This window comes from Camelus ferus, chromosome 3, assembly GCF_009834535.1.
Source record: "Camelus ferus isolate YT-003-E chromosome 3, BCGSAC_Cfer_1.0, whole genome shotgun sequence".
NCBI classification, from domain to species: domain Eukaryota; kingdom Metazoa; phylum Chordata; class Mammalia; order Artiodactyla; family Camelidae; genus Camelus; species Camelus ferus.
This window is the reverse complement of record NC_045698.1, coordinates 64,561,809-64,588,358: the sequence shown is the minus strand read 5'-3', so window position 1 is coordinate 64,588,358 and position 26,550 is coordinate 64,561,809. Positions and strand designations below refer to the sequence as shown.

At 38.5% G+C, this 26,550-nt stretch overlaps 1 protein-coding gene across 1 annotated transcript in view; it reads right to left on the bottom strand.

The window, feature by feature from the left end:
• FAM81B (family with sequence similarity 81 member B) overlaps positions 1–26,550 on the bottom strand; it is a 47,010-nt gene that overhangs the window by 16,061 nt on the left and 4,399 nt on the right. The window contains 3 exon segments of the mRNA XM_032476296.1: positions 3,426–3,555; positions 9,498–9,616; positions 14,792–15,035. Coding sequence (XP_032332187.1) covers positions 3,426–3,555; positions 9,498–9,616; positions 14,792–15,035 — 493 coding nt within the window.

Genomic DNA, 26,550 nt, shown 5'->3' with positions numbered 1-26,550 from the left:
TACTCTCTTTAACAACTTTTAAATGCACAATACAGTATTGTTAACTGTAGTCACTATGGTGTAATTATATCCGCAAGACTTACTTATCTTTATAATCATACTTGATTTTAAAAACATCCATAAAATAGGAATAATATCAAACAGGTTAGAAATACTGGGGACATTTCTATTAAAGTCAAGAACAAGACTATTCCTGCATTACTGTTTGTTATTGTACTGGAGTTGTTATTCAAAAAGGAGAATTTCTGTGTATGAAATTCCATATATGAAAATGGAAAAAGATGAGCTTAAATTATTATTATTTGAAAGTCATATGATTGTGTGCCTGGAAAAACCAACTGAAAAATTACTATTGTCAAGAAGAGAACTCACTGTTAGTGGAGTGTAAAGGTAATAACAGCTTTTACAATATACACATAACAACTACGTAGAAGAGATAATGAAATCCCCATTACAATAAACTAAAAGAAGATGGAGAAATCTCAAAATACATTTAAGATGATGCCAAACCTAAGTGAGGTACATTTGAAACCACTCCTGAAGGATATAGAAGCAAAACACTTGTATAAAACACTCAGCATTATGAATATGTCAGTTCTAAAGTTAATTTATAAATTTGACATGATGTCAATAAACATTAAAGGAGAAAGACTTGTCTATTTATTTGTTGGAACTATAAGGCTGATTTTAAAATCATATGCAAAAACATATTATCTCCCCCTGCAAAGAAAAATGGGGATAAAATCATATGCAAAAACAAACAGTTACCACCAGGAAAAGGGAAAAAAACAGTGGAAGGGATTAGCCCTACAAAATATTAAAAATACTACAAGTCCCCAATAAGTAAAATAATGAGTAAGAAACATTCTTTTCTAAGAAAAACTCCAAATGGATCAAGAATTTAAATACAAACAATAAAGCCATGAAAGTGCTAGAAGAATATGTGGGCAATTCTTTCAAGCCTTTGTGTGGGGAAGCTCTATCTGTCACTTAAAATTCCAGAAGCCACAAAAGACTGATAAATTCAGCTACAAATAGAGAACATATGCACATCAAAAGTCAAAAGGCAAATGACAAACCGGGAAAACGCGTCTGCAGCTCATATCATAGAGAAAGGGCTCATCTCCCTAACAAGGAGCTCCTAGAAATTGAAAAGAAAGAGAAAAATAACCCAGTAGAGCAATGGAAAAAAGACATGAACTGACAGCTCACTAAAAAGGAAATAAAAATAGCTCTAAAGTATATGAAAAGATGTTCAACCTCATAACAAAAAAGGCTTATTGAAACACAGAGATGCTATCTTTTTTTTTTTTTAAGGCAAAATTTAAAGGTCAAACAACGCTCACTGGTGAGTCAGTGGGGATATAGGACAGTTTACATATTGCTGGTGGGTGTGCAATTCGGTAAAAGCCCTATAGAGAGCAAGATCTTTCCAAGTAACAAACACGGGAGCCTTCGACCCAGCAATCCCACTTCTGGGTATCCTACAGACATACCTACAGACACACAAAATGAGACAAGTACAAAGTTATACATTGCAATATTGTTCAAAAGAGCAAAATGTTGAAAAGAACCCAAATGTCCATCTATGAGAGATTGGTTAAATGAGCTATTATACACAGAGGAAGAGTATACAGTCGTGAAAAAGAATGAGGGAGCTCTCCAGGTACTGATATAATGAATCTCTTGGATATATTTGTTTTGTTAAAAAAAAAAAACCAAAACCAGATGCCTAGTAATACACATATAGTATGTTATCTTTTGTGCAAAAAAGGAGGAAATGAGACCATGTATTTGTATTTGCTTGTGTCTTTGTAAAGGCATACTGAAAGGAGTCACAACAAACTAATAAAAATGGTTACTTGTAATGAAAGGATGTGATAATTGATGACAGAAGTGGGAGTGAAAATTCCCAGGGTGTATTTTCTTGTAGAGTTTTGATTTTGAACCATATGTATGTATTACCTTAAAAAAAACTAAGAAGAGAGAAACTATAGTCTAATATCACCTTTGAACTTAGATGCAAAATAAAGTGCTAAAGTATTACACAAAGACTGTAGTGCTTTCGTTAAGAAATGCCAGAATGTGTCAGTATTGGGAAATGCATTGATACAGTACATTAGAAGGCCAAAGAATTAAACAAGCTAACAAACAAAAAACCAAACCAAAAAGCAACTAATATGGTGACTTAGACATTTGTTAATATCTAAAAGGCATTTTATAAAATTGTATGTTCAGTTCTAATAAAAACTAAGTAAAGTAGGAATTGATGGATACTTCCTCAATATAATTAAAAATACATCAACTAATGGCCAACAGCAAACAACAAAGTCATTTCTAGTGTAATCAGAAATTGGAAAAGCTGCCTTCTATGAACACTCTTATGTAACAGTATTCTGGAAGTTCCGGTCAAGGCCTTTAAGAAAAAATAATGAAATTTTACATCAGAAAACCAGAGCTATAGTTGTTACGATTTATTGTTAATATGTTTTGAGTACCTTGAAAAACTGAGAGAATCAAGCGAAAAACTATTAGGACTAATTAGGTGGGTTTGTAGGGGGCAACTAGGGGAGCCTGATGGGACTGCAGTGAACTGTGTGCCCCTGTGAGCCTTCTCCTCTTGATAAGCTGTCTCCCAGGAACAAAGAGTCAAACACCAAGTGTTCATCTCCCCCGATTCCGGAAGGATTTCCACTTTGTTTTGCCCAAATGACTTCAGAGGAGATGTGCTTGTCTCACATAAGGTACATGACAAAAAGGGGGCACAGAAGAGGTTTGCATTGGCTCCTTTAGTTAAACCATTAACTGGGGAGTTGAAAAGGGGGAGACACATTTCAGGCAGAAAAGAGCACAAACCACCTGGAGGCCGTGCAGTATTTTGGAGTGAGAGGACCTACCTGCGGGTAGTTCAGTGTCACTGGGTATAAAAGGTGAGCCAGGGAGCACAGGGTGAGCTGCAGAGATAAGCAGGGGCCAGTGTGGAGATGGCCTTTAAAACCCAGGACAATGGACTTGTCTATTATTTTGTAACAGATGTAACCCATTGCAGGGATGTAACATGAGCAACTCACATTTATGCTGAAACTTCAACAGTAATAGCTTCCACGGGGAATTCCTTGGTTTATAATCTCTAGTTATACACCCTTTGAGGAGAACCCAGAGAGTAAGGGAATAATGGCACTAGGAGAACTGAGCAGCATATGCTTGTTCTGGGTGGCTGGGCTGGAACAAAGAAGGTGCTATTAAATATTTGTTGATTGACCTGGCAGTACTCATAGTGTATATGTGTGATCTGTATTTAAACCGTTTGGAAGAAAAGAGTTCTTCTGAACAATTACCACTTGACTAGGTGTTTTGGCAAGTTATAGTGATCTTACTTCTCGGCAGTAATGCATAATGTAAGCGTTCCAAATATTTTCAGTTACCTTCATATCCAAGTTCTTAGAAACAGTTTCTAGGGCAGACATGAGCTCTTGAATTCTTTTTTCGAGTTGCTGATGCTCATGCCTGATGAAGTGAATGTCTCCAGAAAGCTTTATGATGCTGGAATCACATCTAGTGGCAAGATGAAAATTGGTTGTCAGACTAGATAGGCTTATAACATTTTTACTACTACAGTAGAATCGGTGTATTCATTTGATGGCAAAGCCCTAAAGTTCTTTGAAAAATGAGTTGGTAGAGGAAGGAGCATATACAGGAGTCGCCTTCATTTTCCTCTTTTTTTCCTGGTGGGAGAGAAACCAGGTTGGAAAATGATGCGGTGGCCCAAATTAAAGCACTGGGTTGAAGCAGATGAAGACATTGGAGGAAACTGGGTAAGATTTTAGATTTTCAGCCTGATAGATTAACTCTGTCATAGGAGTTCCAGCAGATTTTGATATTTTGAGAGTACTCCTTGCCACCTAAAAACTGAAACTTTTTCCAATTCTATATTGTGTTCTGAATCCACTTAACTCCCTTTAGCCTCTTTCCTTGCCTCCCAGACTGTCAGTTCTCCTCTGGCTAGAAAAAGTATCCCAGCCCAACAAAGTCTTCCCACCCATCTGAAAAGACAATGCCCTTTCTCTTAACTCCAATCAAAACTTGCTCTTTGAGTGGTCTCAGTTGAGTGTTCTTAGGATGAAAATAATCCACAGTAACATGTATGAAGTTTGGCCCATGAGGTTGCATTTGGTATTTTAGGGGGAAGTAACTCCAGTGAAATGGGGTTGGAGTTAAGATTTACCACTTTTCCGGCATGTCAGGGAAACCCACTCACTACCGCCACTCAGGAACTCCTTTGGGAGAGAGCACGTTGCATACTGTGTTATCAGTTTCAATACACTCATGTATGCTTGAAAGATAGGACGGAGAGTACTGTAATATTGTGTCTTTTGTATATGATTGATCAGAGGTCACTTTGAAGTTCATTATTTTATAAAATAATTGTTTTGACTGTCATCAAATACTGTGTGTTAGGAACTACATTTTCATGTTGTCATGATAAGTGCTATAAGCTGTTTTATGACTGTCAACATTTTTTAGGATCCAGAAATGAATTTCTTTTTCTTAAGATTTTTGATGCCAAAATTGAGCCGAAGGTGAGTTGAGGATGGTAATTTTGCCTGAGAAATCTTCTAAAGGGATAGCAGGTGAACTGGTAGGGGGTTATGGGGAGACTGCTGGGAGAAAAAATAGAGAATTAATCTGACAAAAAATAGGAGCACCAAAGTCATGGGCAAAACGATTTGTATGTATAAACTGTTATTGTCAGGAGAATATTGTTTGTTAGAGTGTTCTTATGTAAGTCCACATTAAGACACCCAAAAACTACCCGAGAGTAATTGCTGCTACCCCCACCCCCTGCCCTCTCTCACTGAGCCCCACCTGTTCCCCTTCTCAGGGACAGATGACAGCTGGTCTGTGCATTGTAGATTAGTGGTTGAGATTTGGTCTCTGGTGTCAGGTAGACTAGGCTTTCAATCCGGCTTCTATTGCTTCCTAGGTTTGTGATCTGGGACAATTTTCTTATCATCTGTAAGTTTCAGTTTTCCTTATCTGAGAAAAGGGGGTAATGATGCTGAGATCACTACATATAGCTGCACAATTTGTCCCCCACACAACCCAGGGGCTGCCAGACACACGGGGGACAATGTGAACAGTGTCTCCTGGAGTGCAGTGTGCTTGAGTGAAGAGTGGTCCTGCCCAGGTTTATTTAAGGATAAAAGGCGGTGAATGCTCAGCGTTCAGCCAGTACCTGGCACAGAGGAAGCACCCACCCAGGATCAGCAGCTAGTATTTACTTCCTCACCTTGAGTCACCATCCATTCATTTCCAATCCTCCCACCTCCCACCCCCTGCACCCAACCAGCCTAACCCCACACGCTGACATCAAGAATTAGTGGTTTTTCAAAGCTGCACTCTGTATTTCAAAAGGAAGTTTCTCTTTGTCTCCTTTGAAGTGATTTTATTGTTTCTGTTTTTTTCATATGCAGATATGCCTTGGGGGCCCAAATAGCCAAACGTGGGTAGAGGGTTGGCCTCTGCTGGCTGTTGCTACAGACTAAGTTGTAGACATCTGTGTGGCTGCCCTTGACGTACTTGCCTTTTTCTTTTTTGCACATGAGACTAATCTATTGAATAGAGACAATGTCAAATGCAGGCCAGACAACTCAGAACCTCATCTCATTGGAAGTACTTGCTTCTAAACTGCCATTATACTGGGGTGGGAATTAAGGTGTAAAATTCAAAGCCCATTGTTATCAAATACTGAGTTTGATTCATGAAGCAGTAAAAGGTTTGCCAGGAATTTTGTTAAAATAATCAACTTAGTTTCACTTATGCCAAAATGTTAATTGGAATTAAGGTCAACATATGTGGGAAGGCAGTATTTAATCTGCCTCAGCTAGTCCATTGGTCACTTGCCTGCAAAAATACAGAAAACAGAAAGGGAAAAGGGTGACTGTAAGTCTCATGACTTGTAGCCAAATTGTCTCACCACATGGATTTAAGACATTTTCATAAAAGGGACATTTCAGGGAAAAATAAGGCCTTGTCCTAAAGTCACTGCTTCATACTAAAGGGGAAGTAAGTACGTGATCAGAAAGCAAGGTGGGGGGATGGGGGCTCTTGATTTTCCCTCCTCCCTCAGACACCAAACAAACAGCAAAGTGTGGATCAAGTTCCTCTGGGAAAAATCCAGAAACTAGTTTAGAGACTCCTACACATTGGGCAACAAAGAAAACACTCACATCAAAATGGGTAGAAAAATCTGAGAAACACACATGCCATAAACCCCATCCCTGGTACCTCACCTTATGATTGGGAGGGAACCCCCAAATCCCAGATTCTCCCTGAGGAGCAAAGGGTGTGGACCACACATCTAGCTGCCCCTTGAGAGACTGTCTCCCAAATCATTTAGCTCTGAGAGCTGATGGGTCATGTGTGAGTCACTCACCACAGAAAAGAGGGGGTTTTGAATGGTCATGTGATTAACAAATGGGCAAAAAACCTAAATAAACATTTGTTCAAAGATGACATATAAACAGCCAACAGGTGCATGAAAAGGTGCTCTAAGTTACTAACCATCAGGGAAATGGAAATCAAAACCATGAGATATCACCTCATACCTGTTAAGATGAGTATTATCAACAACAACAAAAAAGGTAACAAGTATTGGTGAGGATGTGGAGAAAAGGGAACCCTTCTACATTGTTAACAGGAATGTAAATTGGTACAGCCATTATAGAAAATAGTATGAAGCTTCTTTAAAGAATTAAAAATAGAACTGTCATACCATCCAGAAATCTCTCTTCTGGATATGTATCCGAAGGAAATGAAATGAATACCTGGAAGAAATATGTACTCCCATGTTCATTGCAGCAATATTCACAATAACCAAGATATGGAAATAACCTAAGTGTCTTTGATGGATAAAAGGGTAAAGAAATTGTGATACACACACATGCACACACACACTCTGTCCCTTGGAAATGTTCAGCCTCAAAAAGGAGACGTTGCCATTTATGACAACATGTATAAACCTAGAGGACATTATGGTAAGTGAAATAAGCTAGACACAGGAAAAAAAAAACCCACATGAGCTCATTTATATGTGGAATCTAAAAGTTGAATACATAAAAGGAGAGAGTAGAACAATGGTTATCAAGAGTGAGGAGGTGGGGGAGATGGAGAGATACTGGTCAAAGTGTACAGAGTGGCAGTTATGTGGGCTGTGTAAGTCTAGAGACCTGATGCACAGCGTGATGACTGCACTGAGTGGTGCTGCACTGAAAAATGAAAATATGCCAGGAGAGCAGATTTCAGGTGCTCTCATCACACACAAAAAGGTAACTATGTGAGGAGATGTGTTAATTAGCTTGACTATAGTAAGCATTTTAGTATGTATATGTATATCAAATCATCAGATTGCATACCTTAAATATATTCAAAAATTTTAAAAAGGAGACAAAAAAGAGTAGAAACAAATAGGATCAGGGAAGAAAGAGTTGCACATCTTTTCCTAGATATGATTCCATTCATCTCTTGGCTTCATTTAAATCTGTTTGTGATTTTGTCTCCTTTGTAAGACAGAATTTACAAGCATAAAATAATAGATTCATAAGTGGTTTGCAGAAAAATAAATGGTTGAAGTGTCATAAGCACACTACCAAATTAAAGCAAATTCCAAGTTTCATTCAAAAGAGATTTTTGGTGTCTGTCTTTCTAAAATCATGGCACAGCTGAGTAGGGTGGTGGGTTTGCTGGTGTTTTATTATCTTGCTTCATAACTTAACCAAATATTGTAAAAATTCTTTTCTAGGTATCAAATTTTATATAATGTATATAATTTTATGTACTTTAGAAGTATAAAATATGTTTATACTTATTATAAATAATTATATATATGAGCATGTATGTGTGTGTATATATATCTGTGTGCACACACACAGATACTCATCCTGTAGATTCTGTTTTCCTAATGTCTCTTACATGCTCTAGACTTGCATGGCTAGTGCTTTAGTTTTGGCCCCTGACACTTCTCACTTTGATGACTGCAATAGGCTTCCTTTCATCTCCATGCCTTCTTTCTGTACCCCACCAATTCAGCTACTATTAGAGTGTCACTAAATGTTGTCCCCTTACTTAAAATCTTCCCTGGCTATTTATAACCTTCTACAAAACGTTCAAACTTTTTACTTTGGCCAAAGATCCCTCATCATCCAACTCTGGCCCATTTTTCTAGCTTCATCTTCCAATCTCTCATCTCTCCTAAATGCAAACCCAAAATGCCATAAACATACTTCTCTCACAGGGAGGTCCTGAACATGTCACAGTAATTTAACCCTCAGTTCTTTTGCACATATCATTCCTCCCATGTGAAGTGTCTTTCCTACCCTTTGTTGTCTAGCCAATTGCTACAAATCTTTGAAAACTCATCTGAAGTGTCACCTCTTCCAGGAAGTCATTCTTTTTTTTTTTTTATTTTTTAACATTTTTTATTGATTTATAATCATTTTACAATGTTGTGTCAAATTCCAGTGTTCAGCACAATTTTTCAGTTATTCATGGACATATACACACTCATTGTCACATTTTTTTCTCTGTGAGTTATAACATTTTGTGTATATTTCCCTGCCAGGAAGTCATTCTTATGCCCCGATTTTGATATTTTCCAGAGCACCCCAGGCTCTCATTAAGCGCTCACCTCGTTGCTTATATTCTCCTAGGTACGCTGTGAGTAGCTATTGGAAGGAGACCATGTTGCTGGATCCCTGAATCCTAGTGCACTGCCTGGCATATGGTAAGTACTTGATGCATTTTTTGTTGAATTGAATAGATGGATTTCCCAGGAGAGGTTTCTCTTAGGTGTTAATCGCCCAATAATTATTTGGTCATGAACACTTCAGAGCAGATTAACTAGATGAAAGTGGGGGTGTTTTAGGAGAGAAGAAAGGGATGCTGGCAGAAGATGTTGAGATGGAAAGGCATCCATGGTCAGTCATTTACAAGTCATCTCTGAGATGTCTGTAAGAGTGGTCCTGCCATTGTCAATACCTACAGGTTTTTGTTGAACTGTATACCGTTCTTTTGATATAGAAATCTTATACAAAAGATGTTTCTCAAAATTTTATTCATTTGGCAATTAAATCCCTTTTGTTAGGCATTTATATGGAATCTTGTATATCGTAAATGTTTCAATCGTTAGAATTTGACACATCTGGGGATTTTGTATGTGGTTATATGGGCATGTTGGCATTTGGACAGTTGAGGGCTATAAAGACAAGACTCTTGTCACTTGCAGATGGAACCACACTGGAAGTTCTGGAAGGTCTATAGAACACTTGGATCTCACAGGTAGCATGAGGCTTTCAAATTCCAGGATACACTTTCTCAGATACCATCTCATCATTTAGCTTAAAGACAGTATCTTGTTTTCCACATTATGTGACTATTTTGGGAATGAGAATTCAGGGGCCAACAACTGATTGCTGAACATTAGTTAATACACTTCTCACCTGGCGACTCTTCCTCGAAGATCTCCAACTCCTTGAAGATGTTTGGTGTTTAGGTCCTGTACTGCAAAATTAGTTCCTGTGGCCACCTGGTCTCGAACTCTTATTTGGTCTTCTAACATCTGCAAGTTTTGAGTTAAAATTCCCATTAAGCTCCCATCATATGTGATAAGAAAATATCATTTATAGCAGAAGTTACGAATTGAGTGCATTTCCTAGTTAGGCTGACGATGTATTTGAGTGAGAGGGTCCTGTGTTGGAGAGAACCAGCCCTGCTTTATCTGAGGTGGGCAGTGATGGCGGGATTCCGGCTGGTTGTTCCCAGGTGGGAATGATGGTTCAACAGTGTTTCAATAGAAGCCAGAAATCCAGATTTAATGTTAAATTTCTCAATTTTAAAATATTGACATCTTATTCAAATTCTTTTATAAACAATATATGAGCCAAACAAAACATATTTACTCTGCTGTTATGGCTATGGCCATCATTGATGTAAAAGCTTTTCATTAAAAACCCATTTCAGAACTGGTGCTAAGTTTAGGAAAATGGAACCTTCATGTGGCATCAGGCAAGGACATATACAGTTTGAATCAGAACCACAGTGAAGCTAATATAACACAAGCAAATCTGAATCAAACTCTTTGACACACATGAAATGAGTGGGAAAGGCTTATTCTAGAGTTTTTAGAGCACAAGAGAGATTGATGGCTATTCAGATTTTGCCCTGAGTATCCTTAGTCATGTCTTCATTATATCTTGGTGTTGTGAAATGAAGCTGACAGTCCTATACCACCAGGTTGGTGGTCCCCAACTTTGGCACTTACCATCTATAAAAATGAAAAAATTTTGCATGTGTAAGGAAAAAATTATATCTTGCTTGATATGCAAACAAATTCCAGTATAAAGTTAAGTCATATAAAAAATAATTTATGTTTACTGAGAAAAGTGTTGAGAATATAGGACTTTGGAAAACAGAAACAAATTTGTGATTTGGGGAAACATTAGGTTTGGTTGTTATATTTGACCAAAGCCTGAATCATGTTAAATTTATGATTATGAATTTTTGGAGAAACAGATGGATTTTTATAGCAAATGAATTATAGAAATTTCAGAGACTATGTTCAGAATCTTGCCCACGTGTAAACTGCAGATTGAGACAACTCAAGAGCAAATATAACTTTAATTGAAGATAACAAAAGTGTCAAAAACACTAGCTAGAGGTTTTGTTTTGTTCTATTTTGGTTTGCTTGTTCGTTTTTGCATGCATGTAGGTGTTTTACTCCATTTGGGCCACTGTAACCAAATACCACAAACAGGGCAGCTTATAAACAACAGAGATTTATTTCTCACAGTTCTGGAGGCTGGAAGTCCATGATCAGGGTGCCAGCCTGGTTGGATTCCAGGAAGAGCCCTCCTCTGGGTTGCAGACTTCTTGCCATGTAGGCAGGGCCAGGAAGCTCTGTGAGATCTCTTTATGAGGGCATTAATCCCATTCATGAAGACTCCACTCTCATGACCCAAGTACCTCTCCAAAGCCCCACCTCCTAATGCCATCACATTGGGCATTAGGATTTCACATATGAATTTTGGTGGGGACACAGACATTCAGACCAGGGCAGTAGATGTTGTTTTGCTTCATGTTGGTAAAGAATAGTGATAAAAGGGAACTTGCCCTATTAAATACTAATGCATATTATAAAACAAGAATAAGCAAATGAGTGTAGCTAAATAGCTGTGTATAGCTAAATAGATCAATGTAATTTTAAGAAGATCTTGGTAAATGTAAGAAAGAAATATACTATATATGAGACTCAAATTCAGTGAGGGAGGAATTTCACAAATGGTGTTGGGATTTCTGGTTAGTTATTCAGAAGACAGTCCGTTTAGATCCTTACATCATGTCATACATCAATATAGATTTTTAGAAAAAGTAGATTTAAAATAGAAATAAAAAATTAAGCCATAAAACTAACAGATAGTAGAGGAGGTTATTTCATCCCTGAAATTGCTGAAAGAAATTTCTGTTTCTAAAAGTAATGAGAGAAATCACAAAGGAAAACATTGGAACCTTTAACTTTGCACAAAACTTGTAAAAAACATTGTAAATATAATTAAGATCCAAACAACAAAGTGGGAAAAACATTTGTAACAAATGTTACTGCCAAGGTTTTCAGTGGTATGCTTGAGTCAATGTGTACCTGTTCGTGAGAGCTGATTGTGCATATATATCTCTTCCTATGTTTGTATCCAGTAAATTCCGTTCGTTTTTGATATCAATCATAGTGAGAGTATTTACACCAGAGAAATGGGCAAATACTATAGACTAGGTTTTTATCCCCCAGGAAAAAACTGATTGCTGATTGTTAAACATTTATGAATACATCACTGGTTATGATTCTTAATAAAAAAGCTCATCAATAAAAATTAAAAGGCACTAAAACCCCAAAAGATACATTGGCAAAGGTATTAACAGATTATTGACAGAGAAAATACAAATTATGACTTTTAAAAAATGAAACAAAGAGAAAAACCTCATTTCTTTCCCACCAAATCAGCAATGATTAAAACAATAAAGCACTCTTATATAATGCTAATGGAAGTGTAAATAAGTATAAACTTTCTGGAAATCAATTTGGCAGTATGTACCAAGAGCTTTCAGAGTGTTTGTAACCTGGTAATTCCACTTCCAAGAACATTTACTGTGGAAATAATCTAAATGCAGACACATATTTATGGCAGAAAGATATTTCAGTATCAGGAGAATAATTAAGCAAATCATGGTATATGTACTATACAAAGAGCTTTTAATGACATATAAAAGAGTTTAATGATATAATTTTATATCAAAATGTATTCTTAGTTTCCTAAAGGGAATACCTGGAAAGACCAGAGGGAGATGCAGCTGGGTGTTTGTAGAATTTGCCATGTGGTGATGGAATTGTGAGAAATTTTTTCCTGGATTAAAAACATTTTTCCCTAAATTTTTGAAATAATTGCAGCGAACAAGTATTGCTTTTGAAAGTTGGGGAAAAAACCACAATAACGCAATATTGTATGTAAAATTATCTTTTCTTGAATTAAAAATAAATTAATTTTAAAAACTCAAATTTAAATTAATTTTAAGCTGCCATCTTAAAAATGAAATATTTTGATTTTAAAAAGGAGCAAGCAATTTAACTGCTGTAATTGTGGTTGATTAAAAGATAGGTTTTTGGTTTTTTTTTTTTAAATTCTTTTAAAGACCCAAATCAAGCTTCAGCTCACACTTGGATCTATCTTGCTGGCCAATTTTCAAATGGGCTGATCTGGTTAATGAGTTTAGGTCTTTAAAAAATACTTGACTAGGATCAATTTCTCTATAAAGTGCTTATTACTTTATAGTCTTAGTTATTTACTGAAGGTAGTGTAACAGTTGCTTCTTTTAATGTTTTAACTCTATTAACTACAGGCTTTAAATATCTGCTAATTCAGTTTTCTGAGCAATTAAGCTAGTCCTTGTCATTTTCCCTATATATGCCAAACCCTTAACAGAATTGCAAGTATTTTGAGACTTTTATAGTATTTGGAAAATGTTTTGGTTTTGTCTTTTTTCAGAGCTAATCTGAGATAATCGAGTATTATAGGAAAAGCTCTTAGCGAGGTTTCTAGAGATCTGAAACATTTTTTCCTATAATGCTAAGAGTATTTCTTTGGGGAATAATTGATATGTATTAAAATATATAAATCAAAGTATATATCTGGATGGATTTTGACAAATACAATCAAATATGTAACAACCACCCAAATCAAAATGTAGCACATTCTAGAAGCATTGTGACATTTCTGAGAATTCTGTTCTCTTTTCAATTATCAAGACATTTTTGACTCCTAAATTAGGATCTTGTTTTAGTGCCAGTGCTATACTTGATTTTCTCATCATCTCAGAGGCACTGAGCCTCGTATCTCTTGTCACTTTCATGACAGGTTATTGTGCCTGGAAACACCTTTGACAAATTTGAGAGGTGGCATTGACTCTTTAGGCACTGAGATCAACTCAGTATGTGCTAAATACCAACAAAGTGCCTTTTAAAAGTTCACTAAGATTTTGAAGCTTTCTGCAATCCCTCAAATGCATTATGGAGTTTACAGATTGATTATAAATTAACAAAAATCCTTAGCGTTAAATACAAAGTCATGAGGAAGTCATTGCTGGGTCCATCTCATGATGTTTGTTTGGCCTAATCCACTATTCTATCTGATAGTAGGAAAGGATATGTATTGTGTGAGGGCACTGTTGCCAGTTCTCATAATTCCATACATTTTGGACCAGATTTTTAAATTCTCTGGAACATTTGCCTGAAAGATGCCACCCCAGATTCATCAGGCTCATTAGCACTTTAAGACCTCTGGAAGACCTGTAGTAAGAATCTTTCTATCTTGGTTTAACCCAAACATTATCTTTTTTGATCAGAAACTCCATTTTTCCTTTAACACTGAAAACATCATTTGTTCATCTATTCAAGAAATATTTACAGAGTGCGGACTACCTCTCATACACTGCTGTCAGTTAGGTGTGAAGTTTAGCAGTAAACAGAACAAAGTTGCTGCCCTCACAGAGATTATATTTTAGAAGGAGAAACACAATAGATGAATATAGACCATGGCAGTTTGTGATAAGTGTTGTAGATAAAAATAATGGAGGGCCTAAGGGAGATTGTGACTGTTGGGGTGGGGAGTGGGGCCATTTTATGGCATGTCAAGTAAATTCTCTCTGATACAGTGATTTCTGAACAGGGCCCTGAAAGAGATGAAGAACACTTCATAAAGTGTCTGGGGGAAGATGACGCACAGCACATGCAAAGGCCCTGAGGCCAGAGCAAGTTTGGGGTGTTTTAGGAAGAGCAGTGTGGCCAGAGTGAAGGAGAGAGGGGTGGGAGATGGGATAAAAGAGACTTTTGGGGTCAGGGTATGATGGGCCTATGAACCAGCATTGCCACTGCCTTATGAAAGCCTGTTTGAAATGATTACATTAACAGAATCTGAGAGATTTAGACTAAAATAAGCACCTTAGCACAGCGTCTGACATAATGTTAAAGAATTATCTTTGCTGTCACAAAGAGACATTCAACAAATGTTTTCTGAATAGAATTTCCTTCTATTTATGGCATAAATGAGCAGTTGAAATATTGACTGTTTCCCTCTGAGGCAACAAAATTATAATTGTTTAAACTTAAACAATAGTGACTCATTTCTCTCATTGAAAAATGACATTGGTTGTTGATAATCTTTGTCAAGCAATATGGGAAATAAAGAACTACCTCAATGTTCTGGTTGAGTTTTTTGACGATGCTGGTGATGGTCTGGATGTGGTTTTCCAGAAGTTTTCTGGCAAGCAGCTCCTCCTTCCGAAAGCCATGGGTTCCCTGAAGACAAGCAGAGATGTCCTCCTTGATGCGGAAGGCCTGCTCAAGGAGGAAAGCGATGGTGCGCTCCTGGTTGTTGAGTCTGTCTTCCAGCTGACGTCTCTGGGTGTGTGGAATGGCAGGAAGAAAAGAACGACCCCTGGGCAGGAAAAGGAAACACCAGGGACGTTACAAGCATGAACTGGAGGGACCAGAAGCAGAACCAGAACTGTCATCCTCACTTCTACGCCTGTGTTTTCTCCCCTTGGAGAAGTCTAGTAGGACTTGAAACACCTGCATGGCTAGAGTCTTGGCTTAGGTCTCATCTGAGAAGCAGGTCTGACTATGCTTTGATCTTGTATAATGTATTTTTCATGTTTCCCAAGCAGGAACTGTTCTGTATTTTATCCACCATTCTGACAAGCCAAGTTGGATGCACGTTAATTTAATGCATGATAACTCTGTATTGAAAACTGGGCAGCTTTCTAACAGCTGAAAGATATAATAACTCAAAGGCAAAGATAAAAGTGTCAGAAGTTCAATAAAAAGTAAAAAAAAAAAAAAAGAATTAGAAAAGGAAAACACAGTGACTAGGGCTATTTAGTATCAGGACAAAGAAACATATGAAACCCTGAAGCTTCTATTGGCCTCAGCAAATTACCTCTTCCTTTTACAAGTAAACTTCTGGAAGGACAAGTTAATTTTTGTGGTGTCTTTTTCTTTACTTAATTTGCTTATTTTTGTGACCTGATCTCTGAAGTCATACCCATCACTTTTGCTTAGTCCATTCCCCGGAAGCAAGTCACCAAGTTCTGGCTACACTCTAGGGGAGGGGAATTAGGTTCCACCTCTTAAAAAATGGAGTATCAAAGAATTTGTGGTCACTTCAAAACTGCCGCAGTATCACTGTTATCTAACTGGCTTCTCCGAAACATCAAAAAGTTTTATATTTTGATTTGGTGATTGTCACATAGTTGATTATATTTGCCAAACCCATCCAGAAATATACTCTGGTTTGTATATTTTAATACATAATAATTATACCCCAATAAAATAATCTTAGCATTAAGGACAAAACAGTTTTCAGATCTCTCGCAATCTTTGCTAAGAGTATCTTTTCCTATAATTATTTTAGATTAGCTGTGAAAAAAGACAAAGTCAAAGCATTTTCCATATACTATAAAATGTCACCACCTCCATATGCCCTAGACATGGGACAGTAACGTCTAATGTTTCTTCTTCCTGGTGGGAGAAATTATTCTGTAGGATGGGGTGTGGTTGACTGTGGTTTTCCCTGCCCGGGGCTCATCCACACCCCACCTCTTGAGCTCACTGCAGCTGACAAGACTTCATCGGCGACCAGGGTCTGGCTGAAATCTTCAGGGAAAAATGAACTCACAGGCCAAAGTATTAGGACATTTGAGGAACACAGTCTTCAAAAACCAACTAGCCAACAAATAAACAATCCACTGGATTACAGATTCCCACAAAAGAGAAGTACTAAAATATATGCAACCTGAAATTTTTAAAAGGCTAATAAAGGTCTTAATAGTGAAGATATAGGAAGACATTAGCAAAATGAAAACAAAACCTAGAAAACCAGAAGTAAACAAGGAGAAATATTAGGCATGAAAAATATAATAGTTAAAATAAGGAAACATAAAAGATGATGTAACTATGACAGAGGACATAGTTGAAGAATGAATTAGTGATTTGGGAGAGCAGATTGAGGAAATTTACCAGGCAGTAAAAGGGGCAGTCACAAAACTTGGAGATGCCAGGGTCAGAATTTGAAACTCATGTCTGTCTGACTCCAAAATTACATGTTAACTTTTACTCCCATCATTACTATCCTATTATTCCAAGAGATAATAAGCAGAAGCAGGGGACACACTTTGATTGATGATACTGATGTGACCTCGTAGAGTGGCAGTAGAAATGACACATAGAAGTGTCCCCAGGATCCATAGCCACTCTCTCCTTAGTTCTTTCTTCGTTTCTTGGTCCTGGCCACCATTATCTCCTCTAGTTTTGCCTTCTCACAAAGAGTGCATCCTTCCACCCGCAGCTAGAGTGGTCTCTCTAAAAGTGTAGCACTTGCCTACTTAAAACCCTCTGGTGCCTTATCCATCCTCTCTTTTCCAACCTCATCTCCTCCCACTCTTCCCTCCATTCACTCATTCAACCATACAGGCCTTCTTTCTGTTCGTCAGACATGCCAGGCAGTTCCTAGCTCAGAGCCTTGGCAATTGATCTTCCTTCTGCTTGGAATGCTCTTCCCAAACGTGTCTTCTTGGCTTCCTCCTTCCCATTCTTTAGGTACCAACTCCAATATCCCCTCCTGAGGTAAACCTTCTACTAAGTAACTTTCTATCATAATACCCCATTTCATCTTCTCCATAATATCTGGCATTGCCTAAAATCATCTTACTTACTTGTTTGTGTTTATTTTCTGCCCTCCATCACTGGAATGAAAGCTCCCTGTGGGCAGGCACAGTATCTAACTTGTTCTCTACCATGTCCTCGACACTGAGAGGAGTGCCTGACACATACTAGATGGTCATTAAATATTTGTTGACTGACTGACTGATTGCTCTGGCCAGACTGTTCCCTTAAGGCTCAGTTGTTAGAAAATTGGAAGAAAAAGTGATTCCTCACAGCTAAAAGTTGCTAAAGCCTCAAGGTTTACAGTTTCCTCTCTCAAGTGGTATAAAATAGCTTCAGCCTGGGTGAGATTTATCTTTCCTATCACCTGTGCATCTGAGGAGTGGAGAAGGCTTAGCTAAGGGTTTCATTAGTCATATTCCAACAACCACTCATTTGGCTCAAAAATTTTCTTCTGGAAAACTACCAAATGCAACCTCCGGTGTATAAAATCCATTCCTCTAAAATCCCAATGTGCTGACAGTGCTTCCCTGGATTGGGTGCATGAGTCACAGGCAGAAGGGAAGAGGATGTCAGGCCCTGCTGATGGTGACACGTAGCCTAGCGGTGGACTGCAGATACTGCAGATTTGCTCATTATTTTTCTGGAGCTGGTGCTGCTTTCTGGCCTCTAGATGATGTGCAGCCTGGATTTGCCAGTGAAAGAGTGTGTAATCTTGTCTTCCATTCTACACAGACACTTACAAATCATTCTGCCTTCCTCCCAAAATTTAGAATTTGTTTTCTCTTAGGTGTTCCCAGTGTGGCAGACACTGTTGATTACCTTCCTAACATTCTGCTGCTGCCTGATTTGGTGCATCCTCTTGTCCCCCATGTCCTTCAGGGCGAGGAGGCACAAGCTACTCATGGTGAGCTCATTTTTCTGGGCTGAGATGTAGTTGGTTTAGTAGAAGCATGTGAAGTAATACTGGCCGATGAGATGCTAGGAGAAACTTACTGTGGGGCTTCTGGGTAAGCTTGTTTTGCCTTTAAGAAGAGATATCCAAGAAAAGATTTCCCTCTTTTTCCCTGGATATTGTCATGTCTGTGTGTGATGCCTGGAACTGCTGCAGCCATATTATGTTCATGAGGGGAAAGAGGATAGCAGGGAAGAAGGAGAGAAAACACCTGGGTGCTTGATGATGTTGTTAAGCCTCCAAATTAACCAAACTAGATTTTTTGATGTGTACTAATCAATGTCCTTACATTTAAGCCATTTTGGTTGGAGTTTTTGTTACATGCAACTGAAAGCACTGTATCTGTGTCTAATAACTTAACCAATAAACATATCAGTTGAAATAGAAATATATTGGTAAGTATTTGCTAGATGTCTACCTTAGTCCATACACAATATATAAAGGTTCTGTCCCTCAAAGAACTTGGTCTGATTCAGGGTTTTTTGCAAAGAAACTTGCATTATTATCATTAGAAGGGGAAGGGAGGAAAGTTGCTAAAATGCAGGTTCCTTGGCACCAAGATAGACCTACTAAATCATAATTTGGGGGGTGAGAGGAAGAACAAGAATGTGTATTTTAAATGAGCACATAGATGACTGATGTATTCTAAAGACTGACCATCACTGACTTATTTAAGACTGGTCATGTGAATCATGACCAGTCTTAAAAGTGTAAAGGCAGTGTTAAAGGATATATAATGAAGTGCTGAAATGTGGAATGTGGCCTATGAGCTTTCAAGTTATGCAGATTAGCAGAAGCAGCTTGGCAAGTTGGAAGGCAAGATATACTGAGGGTGGAAAATCGGTTTCAGCACTTACCAGCCAAGGGTCTCAGTTCATTCTTCTTTAGACAGAGCTAATGGCCTACTTTGCTGTCTGGCTGTAAGTTCTGAGATGCCACGTAGAAACATGTGGTGGGAGGCAGTGAGACCAGTGCTTACAACTGCACTGCAGCCCAGGCTCACAAGGTGCCCATGTGCACTCACTCTTTGGTGTGCTGTTGGCTGGTGGCAGGACTGTGTCTAGAAAGAGCACGAGGAAACAGACCTAAGCCAGCAGAGGGCCCAGTGGCACAGGGCTGCCACGTCTGCTCAGATGCCAGCCTGTGGTCCTGCCTTCAGGGTCAACCTCAATGTTGTTGGTATTTGACACACTGAAGGAAGCCTTGCAGGACAGCACCCTGTGCTATGTGAGTGTATTTGCCTACAACCATGGAACGTTAAGTGACAAATAAGTGAAGAACTGTAGTTATTTACTTTCTTTTAGTTCTTAAAATTTAAATTTATTTTATATTTAAGTAGAGAGTTTTCCTTTTTGAAATTTATTCTCATGCCTGAGATTTACTATTGGAGTGTTATTATTATTGTTTATTAATGATGCTTAATGAAGCCCCAAATGATGCTCTTTTAGTTCTATTTGCATGATTTCTACAAAATCAAGATAGAGCTTATATGTATATTTCCTATTTTATCACCATAAGGAAAGAGAATATTATTTTCCAATTGACTTTTCTACATCTGCGACTGGAATAACATTCAACCCATGAACATTCTCGGTCTTCTAAGAGAGATTCCTGATAAGACTGTTGTTCAAAGCATCAGATCATCGAAAAGTTTAAAAACTGAGGCTCTTCACTCATAGCAACCTTGAATTTAAAAAATTGACTGTTTCATTAGTGTATTATATCAGTGGGACTTATATATCTAAATTTAACTGGGAAAGGAGAGAAATGGCTGAATATCCCAGACTGTGCAGATGGAGTTACTAACCACAGCAGGAAGTATTCCCAGAGGGCCTTTTCAGAGGGATATTTGGGCTTTCCACAAATCATTGATTTTGTAGCTGACAGCTGAATCTGAACAGATTTTCCACAAACTCTGATTCTGTTTCTCGGCAGTTTGGTGTGGCATACACCAGCTGTGCTGTTGCTGGCAGACGCACTGGTACACGGTGCCTCTCACTTCCCTGCCTGTTCTGTTCTTGTGAATAGAGTGCTAAATTTACTCAGGAGATTCTGATAACCGTTTTGGTAACCTGTAATACTCAAGAGACAAAAATCTGAAAATTTGAACCCTTTTCTAGAACACAAAAGGGTATAACTGAAGAGAATTTTCATTTCTGTGTGATTTATTATGTGGCTATTTATGTCCTCAGGGCTTAGAGTCCTGTAGAGAAGAAGAGTGAAATAAATAAAGTGACGGTTCAGAGACTATTTTGCTGCCTCACGAAAATAATCCATGAATATGTTTGTGGAGTGATGAAGTTGAAAATGTATTTTCTATAGTTTCTCCTTTGCTTGTTCCCAGCCACCCTGGCAGATGGCTTTTCATGGCTCTAGAAGCCTCCATTGCTGAGTTTTACACAGGCTGAATGCTATAGGTAGGTGAGGCAGCCAAGTCACGTTTTAAATAACCTATAACAGAAAGAGGCAGCCCAAGGCCAATGGGGTTGGGTCAGCATGGGGTCTGTGTAGAGGATCCTGGAAAGGAGAGGACTCCAAATAGTAATCCGACCAAGAGGAGATTGGAGAAAGACACTGGTTGTGGATTTTTTCCAGGGACAAGTTATGTAATACACGAGGCTAGCTCCCCATGTACAGTAACACCTTCACTAAAATAATAGGATTACTGATGTACCTTTTGTGAACGGCACTGAGATGGAGGCATTGAGGTTGCCAGTGTTCCTGAGTCCCTGTGTGAATACGGACATGGTAGAGTCCGGATGACACAGGGAAAACATGCAAACTGCAGCAGGAAATCATTGTGATGGTGTGTGGAGCTCTTACAGCATTTTGTGGTGCTCTTGAGACACTTCCCCTATTACCTTGCTATTCTTGGGGTTTGTGTGTTATTTTTGTGAATTCCCAGGGGAAAGAACACTCAGAGTTGGAAGATTGGGTGTTCAAGTTCTGCCTCTGCCACTTAATATCTTTGACCCCTCTGAAGTTTTCCAGAAGAGAGCTTCTTACTTGTCCTGTGGAGATAATGACTCCAGCCCTACCGAGTTGGCTAAAGGGTATCAATTTACATAATGTATCTGAAGTGCTTTAGAACGTCTGCAAGGGTTGTACACGTGTGTTCTTATTATAACTATTAGTAATGATTAGATGGTGTTATGGGCTGAATTGTGCCCCTATAAAAAGATATGCTGAAGACCTCACTCCTAGTACCGCAGAATGTCACCTCCTAGGTCCCTGCAGATGTGACTAGTTGTACTAGTTAATGTCATCCTGGGGTTGGTGGGCCCCTAATCCGATATGTCCTATGTCCTTATAAGAAGATGGCCACATGAAGTGAGACACAAGGAGAACAACCTCTGAAGACAGAGGCAGAGATTGGAGGGATGTGTCTACAAATCAAGCAACACCAGGGATTGCTGGCTGTCACCAGGAGCTAAGAGTGATGGATAGAACAGATTCTTCCTCAGAGGCCTTAGAAAGAACCAACCTGCTAACACTTTTATGTCAGACCTCTAACCTTCAGAATTGTGAGACAGCAAACATCTGCTATTTTAAGCCACCCAGTTTGTGGTACAGTATTACGGCGGCCACAGGACACTAACACAGATGGTAAATGGTTTGTGGGGCACATCTAGCCCAAGAAAAGTTTAAGGAATTTATTATTACACTCTTTTATTTCTACATAATGCTTATAGTAACATACCACTTTCATAAGCATTATCTCATTTCTTCCCGTTAGTCCTGGGCATAAGTAAAATTGTTCTCAATGTTTAGAAAGTGAAGGTTGAAGATTATCTGTAACTCAGCTGGGAAATTTTAACCTTCCCCTTTGACTCTTTTTCCTACATCACAGCAGCTTTGTTTAGACCAATTAGTTTAGACCTCTGTTATATTTGTTTTTCTCAGAGAGATAAAATATATTTATTTCTCTGTGTATAAATATAACTGTATATTCAAGATATATTTATATAAAGTTATATATGTAACTATGAACCATGTATGTATATATATATAAATGTATTCTTCTGCATATATAAATATATATTCAAGATACACATTTATATAGTTATATATAACATATTTATATATATATATTTCTCTACATATGTAAAACTTGCTCCCAACATTATGTAATTTTTCACCCCAGTTACCTTTCCTCTGCTTGGCTCACATCTCTCTGTGGAATCCGAAGGGTCTTCCTTGTGGCCCAGAGGTTAGAGAGGCTCCCTCTCTGCTCTGGAGAACTGAGACTGGCCTCAGCCTGACCTCAGCACAGTAGTCACACTTGAGCAGAAGCTCTCAGGTGTGGCAAGAATCCAGACAGCCTCTTGGGGCAGGAGGAACTGAGCTTCAGGCGGGCCGCTCCTGCCCTGACTGATACGGGAGTGCTGTGGGTAATGCCCAGTTTCTGTAGCTGTGTCCACCCAAAGCCAGAGTCTTGCCCATCACAGGTGGAGGACAGTGAGATGATACTAGAGAGAGAATAAACGACTGCCCTGGGGCTGATGGCGGTGTCTGCCAGGCTCAGCTAAGATGCTTTGAGTCCAGGCTGCCAACACCCTACAGAGGGACACTCATGAAGGAAGATCAGATATGGCTGCATTCACATCTTCCATGCTGCAAGCAATGGGCTGGAGGTGAACATGTCCCAGGATTCCCAAGATGTCCCAGGGTGTGTGTGTGTGTGTGTGTGTGTGTGTGTGTGTTTGTTTGTAAGATAGCTGTTGTGGGATGTGGATAGTGAGTAGTTAAGAAAATAGGATTTGCAGTAACATAAACAGTGTGGGAATCTTGGTCATAGTATTGTGTGACCTTGGGCAAGTATTTGACTCCTCTGAACCCCAGGGTCTTCACATGTGAAATAGTGACACTATCCACCTCTTAGGGCTATTGTGAGGATTAAATGAGTTGATTAACATAGATTAAGAGGTGAAAGCTTTAATAATGAATATTGTCAGTGAGGCCAGAGAACTGTGCAGGGTAGGAGAGGTTCTGCCAGGTAATAAAAAACTTGCTAACAACCTAGGGTGCCCCAGGTTCTTTTTTTTTTTTTTTTTCTCTTAAGCTATGCAGACTATTTTGAGCTTTCTCACCAGGACCTAGTTGCCCTCAGAGAAGGATACGATACTGCAAAATAAAACCCGAAAGATCTCTAACCTATCATGTCCTGGCCCACAGAAAGCTCAGCCAGCGGTGTTTTGTCTTCTTTTCTCGTGTCTGTAACTGTGAATATCTGTCTTCATCACGTAGTAACAAAAGCAATGCATCATGGGATAATAAAATGTCTGCCATGGTGCTAAAAAAAACCTTGAAAATAAATACTTCCCAGACCCTGAATGTCCTATTCTACTTAAAAGTAGAAATCATTAATCATTTATTATTTTGCCCATTTGGCTTACTGATAGTTTTATGGATCCAAATCTTCAATACCATTCTTTGGCTGTCAGCCAGACCCCCATCTTCCCAAAAGGCACTCCTGAGAGAATTCCTGAGATATATATTGGCTTTAGCCCAGCCTGGACAATTCCTCAGTACCAAACAACTTCATTTTCTTGGCTCAGATAGCATTGTGGTTCAGGTTGATACCTCCCTCCTTTCTATACCAGCCATCTTTGCCCCGTGCTGTTTCTGCTGCACCACAGCAGTGTTCCTACCTTAGCAACTTTGCTCTTCCCTGATGCATCCACGTGGCCCACTCTCTCATCTCCTGGTTTCTGCTCAGGTGCTAACTTCTCAATGAGGCTTACCCTGGCCAGACTGTCTAACAATGTGTATCTCTTCCTCTTGCTGGAACAAAAGCTCCAGTGAGGGCAGGGTCATTGTTCACTGAAGACTCTCCAAGGGCCTAGCATAGTGCCTGGAGTGTAGGAGATGGTCAGTAAATACTTGTTAAGTGAATAAATGATAATGACCAGTTTTTGAAGACCAAAGAATCTAAGGGATGGAAGAGACCTTAGAAATTATTTGATTCAGTAGTGAGAAACTTACTCTTTTTTTTTTTTTTGGCGGGGGGGGGTCAATTGAAGCAAAATTAAAAGAGATTTATAGGCAGAATTTGTTTTCCACTCACAACTGAATCCTGTGGGGGAATAATGTATGTTCTTAAGCCTTAATCACTTACTTTATTACATACAAGAGTGTTTAAATTGTGAGACATAGCAAGTTAGTGGTGACTCTAATCTGTATTCTGGAAATGAGTTCTGGAGCTTATCCTGAACAAAGACAGCCCTTGGGACACAGGCTCCTCATCATCCATCACTTAAAACCCCACCTCATTTTACAGAGGAGGCAAAGATTTTTCTCAAGGTCACATAGCTGATTACAGGCAGATTCAAGAGTAGACCAGGTGCCTGGGCTCCCTGCAATGCTCCTACCAGCAGAAGAAAAAGAAAAATAAGAAAAAAAGGCTTTGGTGCTTTTCTGCTTGATTAGGCTTAAATGAGCATTGAATACACTGTCAGGAAATCAGTGGACATCTGCTCACTGTGAATCTATGAACACATTCGGAAATCAGAATTATTTACTGCCTTTAATATAATGTCACCATAATTGTCCTAGAAATGATTGCAAGCATTCCGCCTCCCCCTGCTGCATGGATTATTAATATGACCTAACATTTAGTGAGTACTAATAGTGTGTGGGTGTTGCTCCAACTGCCTGTGGCTGAGAAGGGCCCTGTACACACTCAGTCTGCCTGTCATTTTAATGTGCTTCTGTCTAGCCAAACCTCACTCACTGGAGAGGCATTATCTCTTTTGTTGCTAGATTTTTACTTTTTTCAGTTGTTTTTATTATTAGTTTTAGTATTACATATGCCTTATAAATCTATATGATTCATAAGGCAGAGCCTCTGAGAATACTGACTTTTACTTGTGTGAGAACCCTGTTGTCTATCAATATGTTTATTGCCATTCAATGAGTATTATGACTTGAAGGATGAAGTTATTTTAAAAATTACTGTCTTTATGTTTACTTTGTTGGATTCAGCATGTCAGTGCAACATACCTGTACTGATGATTGAAATGCCCAAATGCCATTATGCTTTTCCAATTAATTAGTTACTTAAGAGTCTACTGCTCTTAGCAGAGCCCTAAAGATTCAATTGTTCCACCATTACTCTCCATTAAATCTGTCAACTGCAGTTCCTTAGAATAGACATACAGTGCGTCATGGCAGGCAACTGTAGGGGTATCAAAAAGCATTAAGGTCAGAGAGTTCCTCCTTTAGGGAGTTTGCAGCCTGCTCTGGGAGATTAGAGGGGAGCAACCAAAAGAAAGTCAGCCATCTCAGGCAGTACATTGAAAGTTTGGATATGTGACTTAGACAGCAGGGGAAGGGATGAGGAAGTTCAAGGTAGAAATGAATGTTGGGGTCAGATAATCTTCATCATACTTTTGCTTTGAATTATAGCATACTTCTTTTCCTATATCTTAATTTTAGTTTCTTTGGAACCCAAGAAATGGCACAAATTTCCTTGGATTTTTTTTAAAGTTTGTTGTCATTATCTAGGAATTTTTTCTTATCTCCTCTGATGTAAATCATTAGCCTGGGCTAAAGAAATCCACTTGGGTTCATATCGAAATCTAACATATTAGAAGAATGATTTCTATTTTCCATTAGTTATGTGAAGAGTCAGGTGGGAACAGATCTCCATGTTCTCCTTGGATGGCAAGATAAGCTAATATATCCATTTATGATAATTATTTTTTGTGCATACCACATTCACTGTCCTTAACTAAGGAAAAATGACATCTATCCAAATGTCATATTTTTAAACATTAAAAAAAGTTTCCTCTTGTTTGGTTCCATTTTCTCTAAGTTATAGTCTCATTGTCACATAAGCAAATAAAAATTATGGGTAGCATGAAAAGAGGGGCTAATATACTGTGGTTGAACTGTTTGGAATGCATTAAATTCAGTTCACTGAGGAACTGTGAACATAATGTAATATGAGTGATTTTTAACATTTTACCATCTTCATTGTTAAAGGTAATTAAAAAAAAAAAAAGAAAATCCAGTATTTAGATTTTTCTCTTCACGTTGATTCATTTCTTTTGTTCGGTTATTTATTTTTTTTTCTATGGTCATGATGTACATGTTAGACTCAATTATTTTAAAGGTATGATGGGTCTTAGAGAGTTCCTAGTCCAACCTCCTCCTTTGGCAAATGACAGAACAAAGCCCAGAGACAAATGGGACTGAGTGAGGTCACACAGAAACTTAGTAGAAGACCTGAGACTAAATTCCAGGTGCCCTGAAAACATTAATGGACACATCAGACCAAACCCTTCTTTGACATACTCAAATAGAAACTCAAACTAATATGCATTGCCCTGTG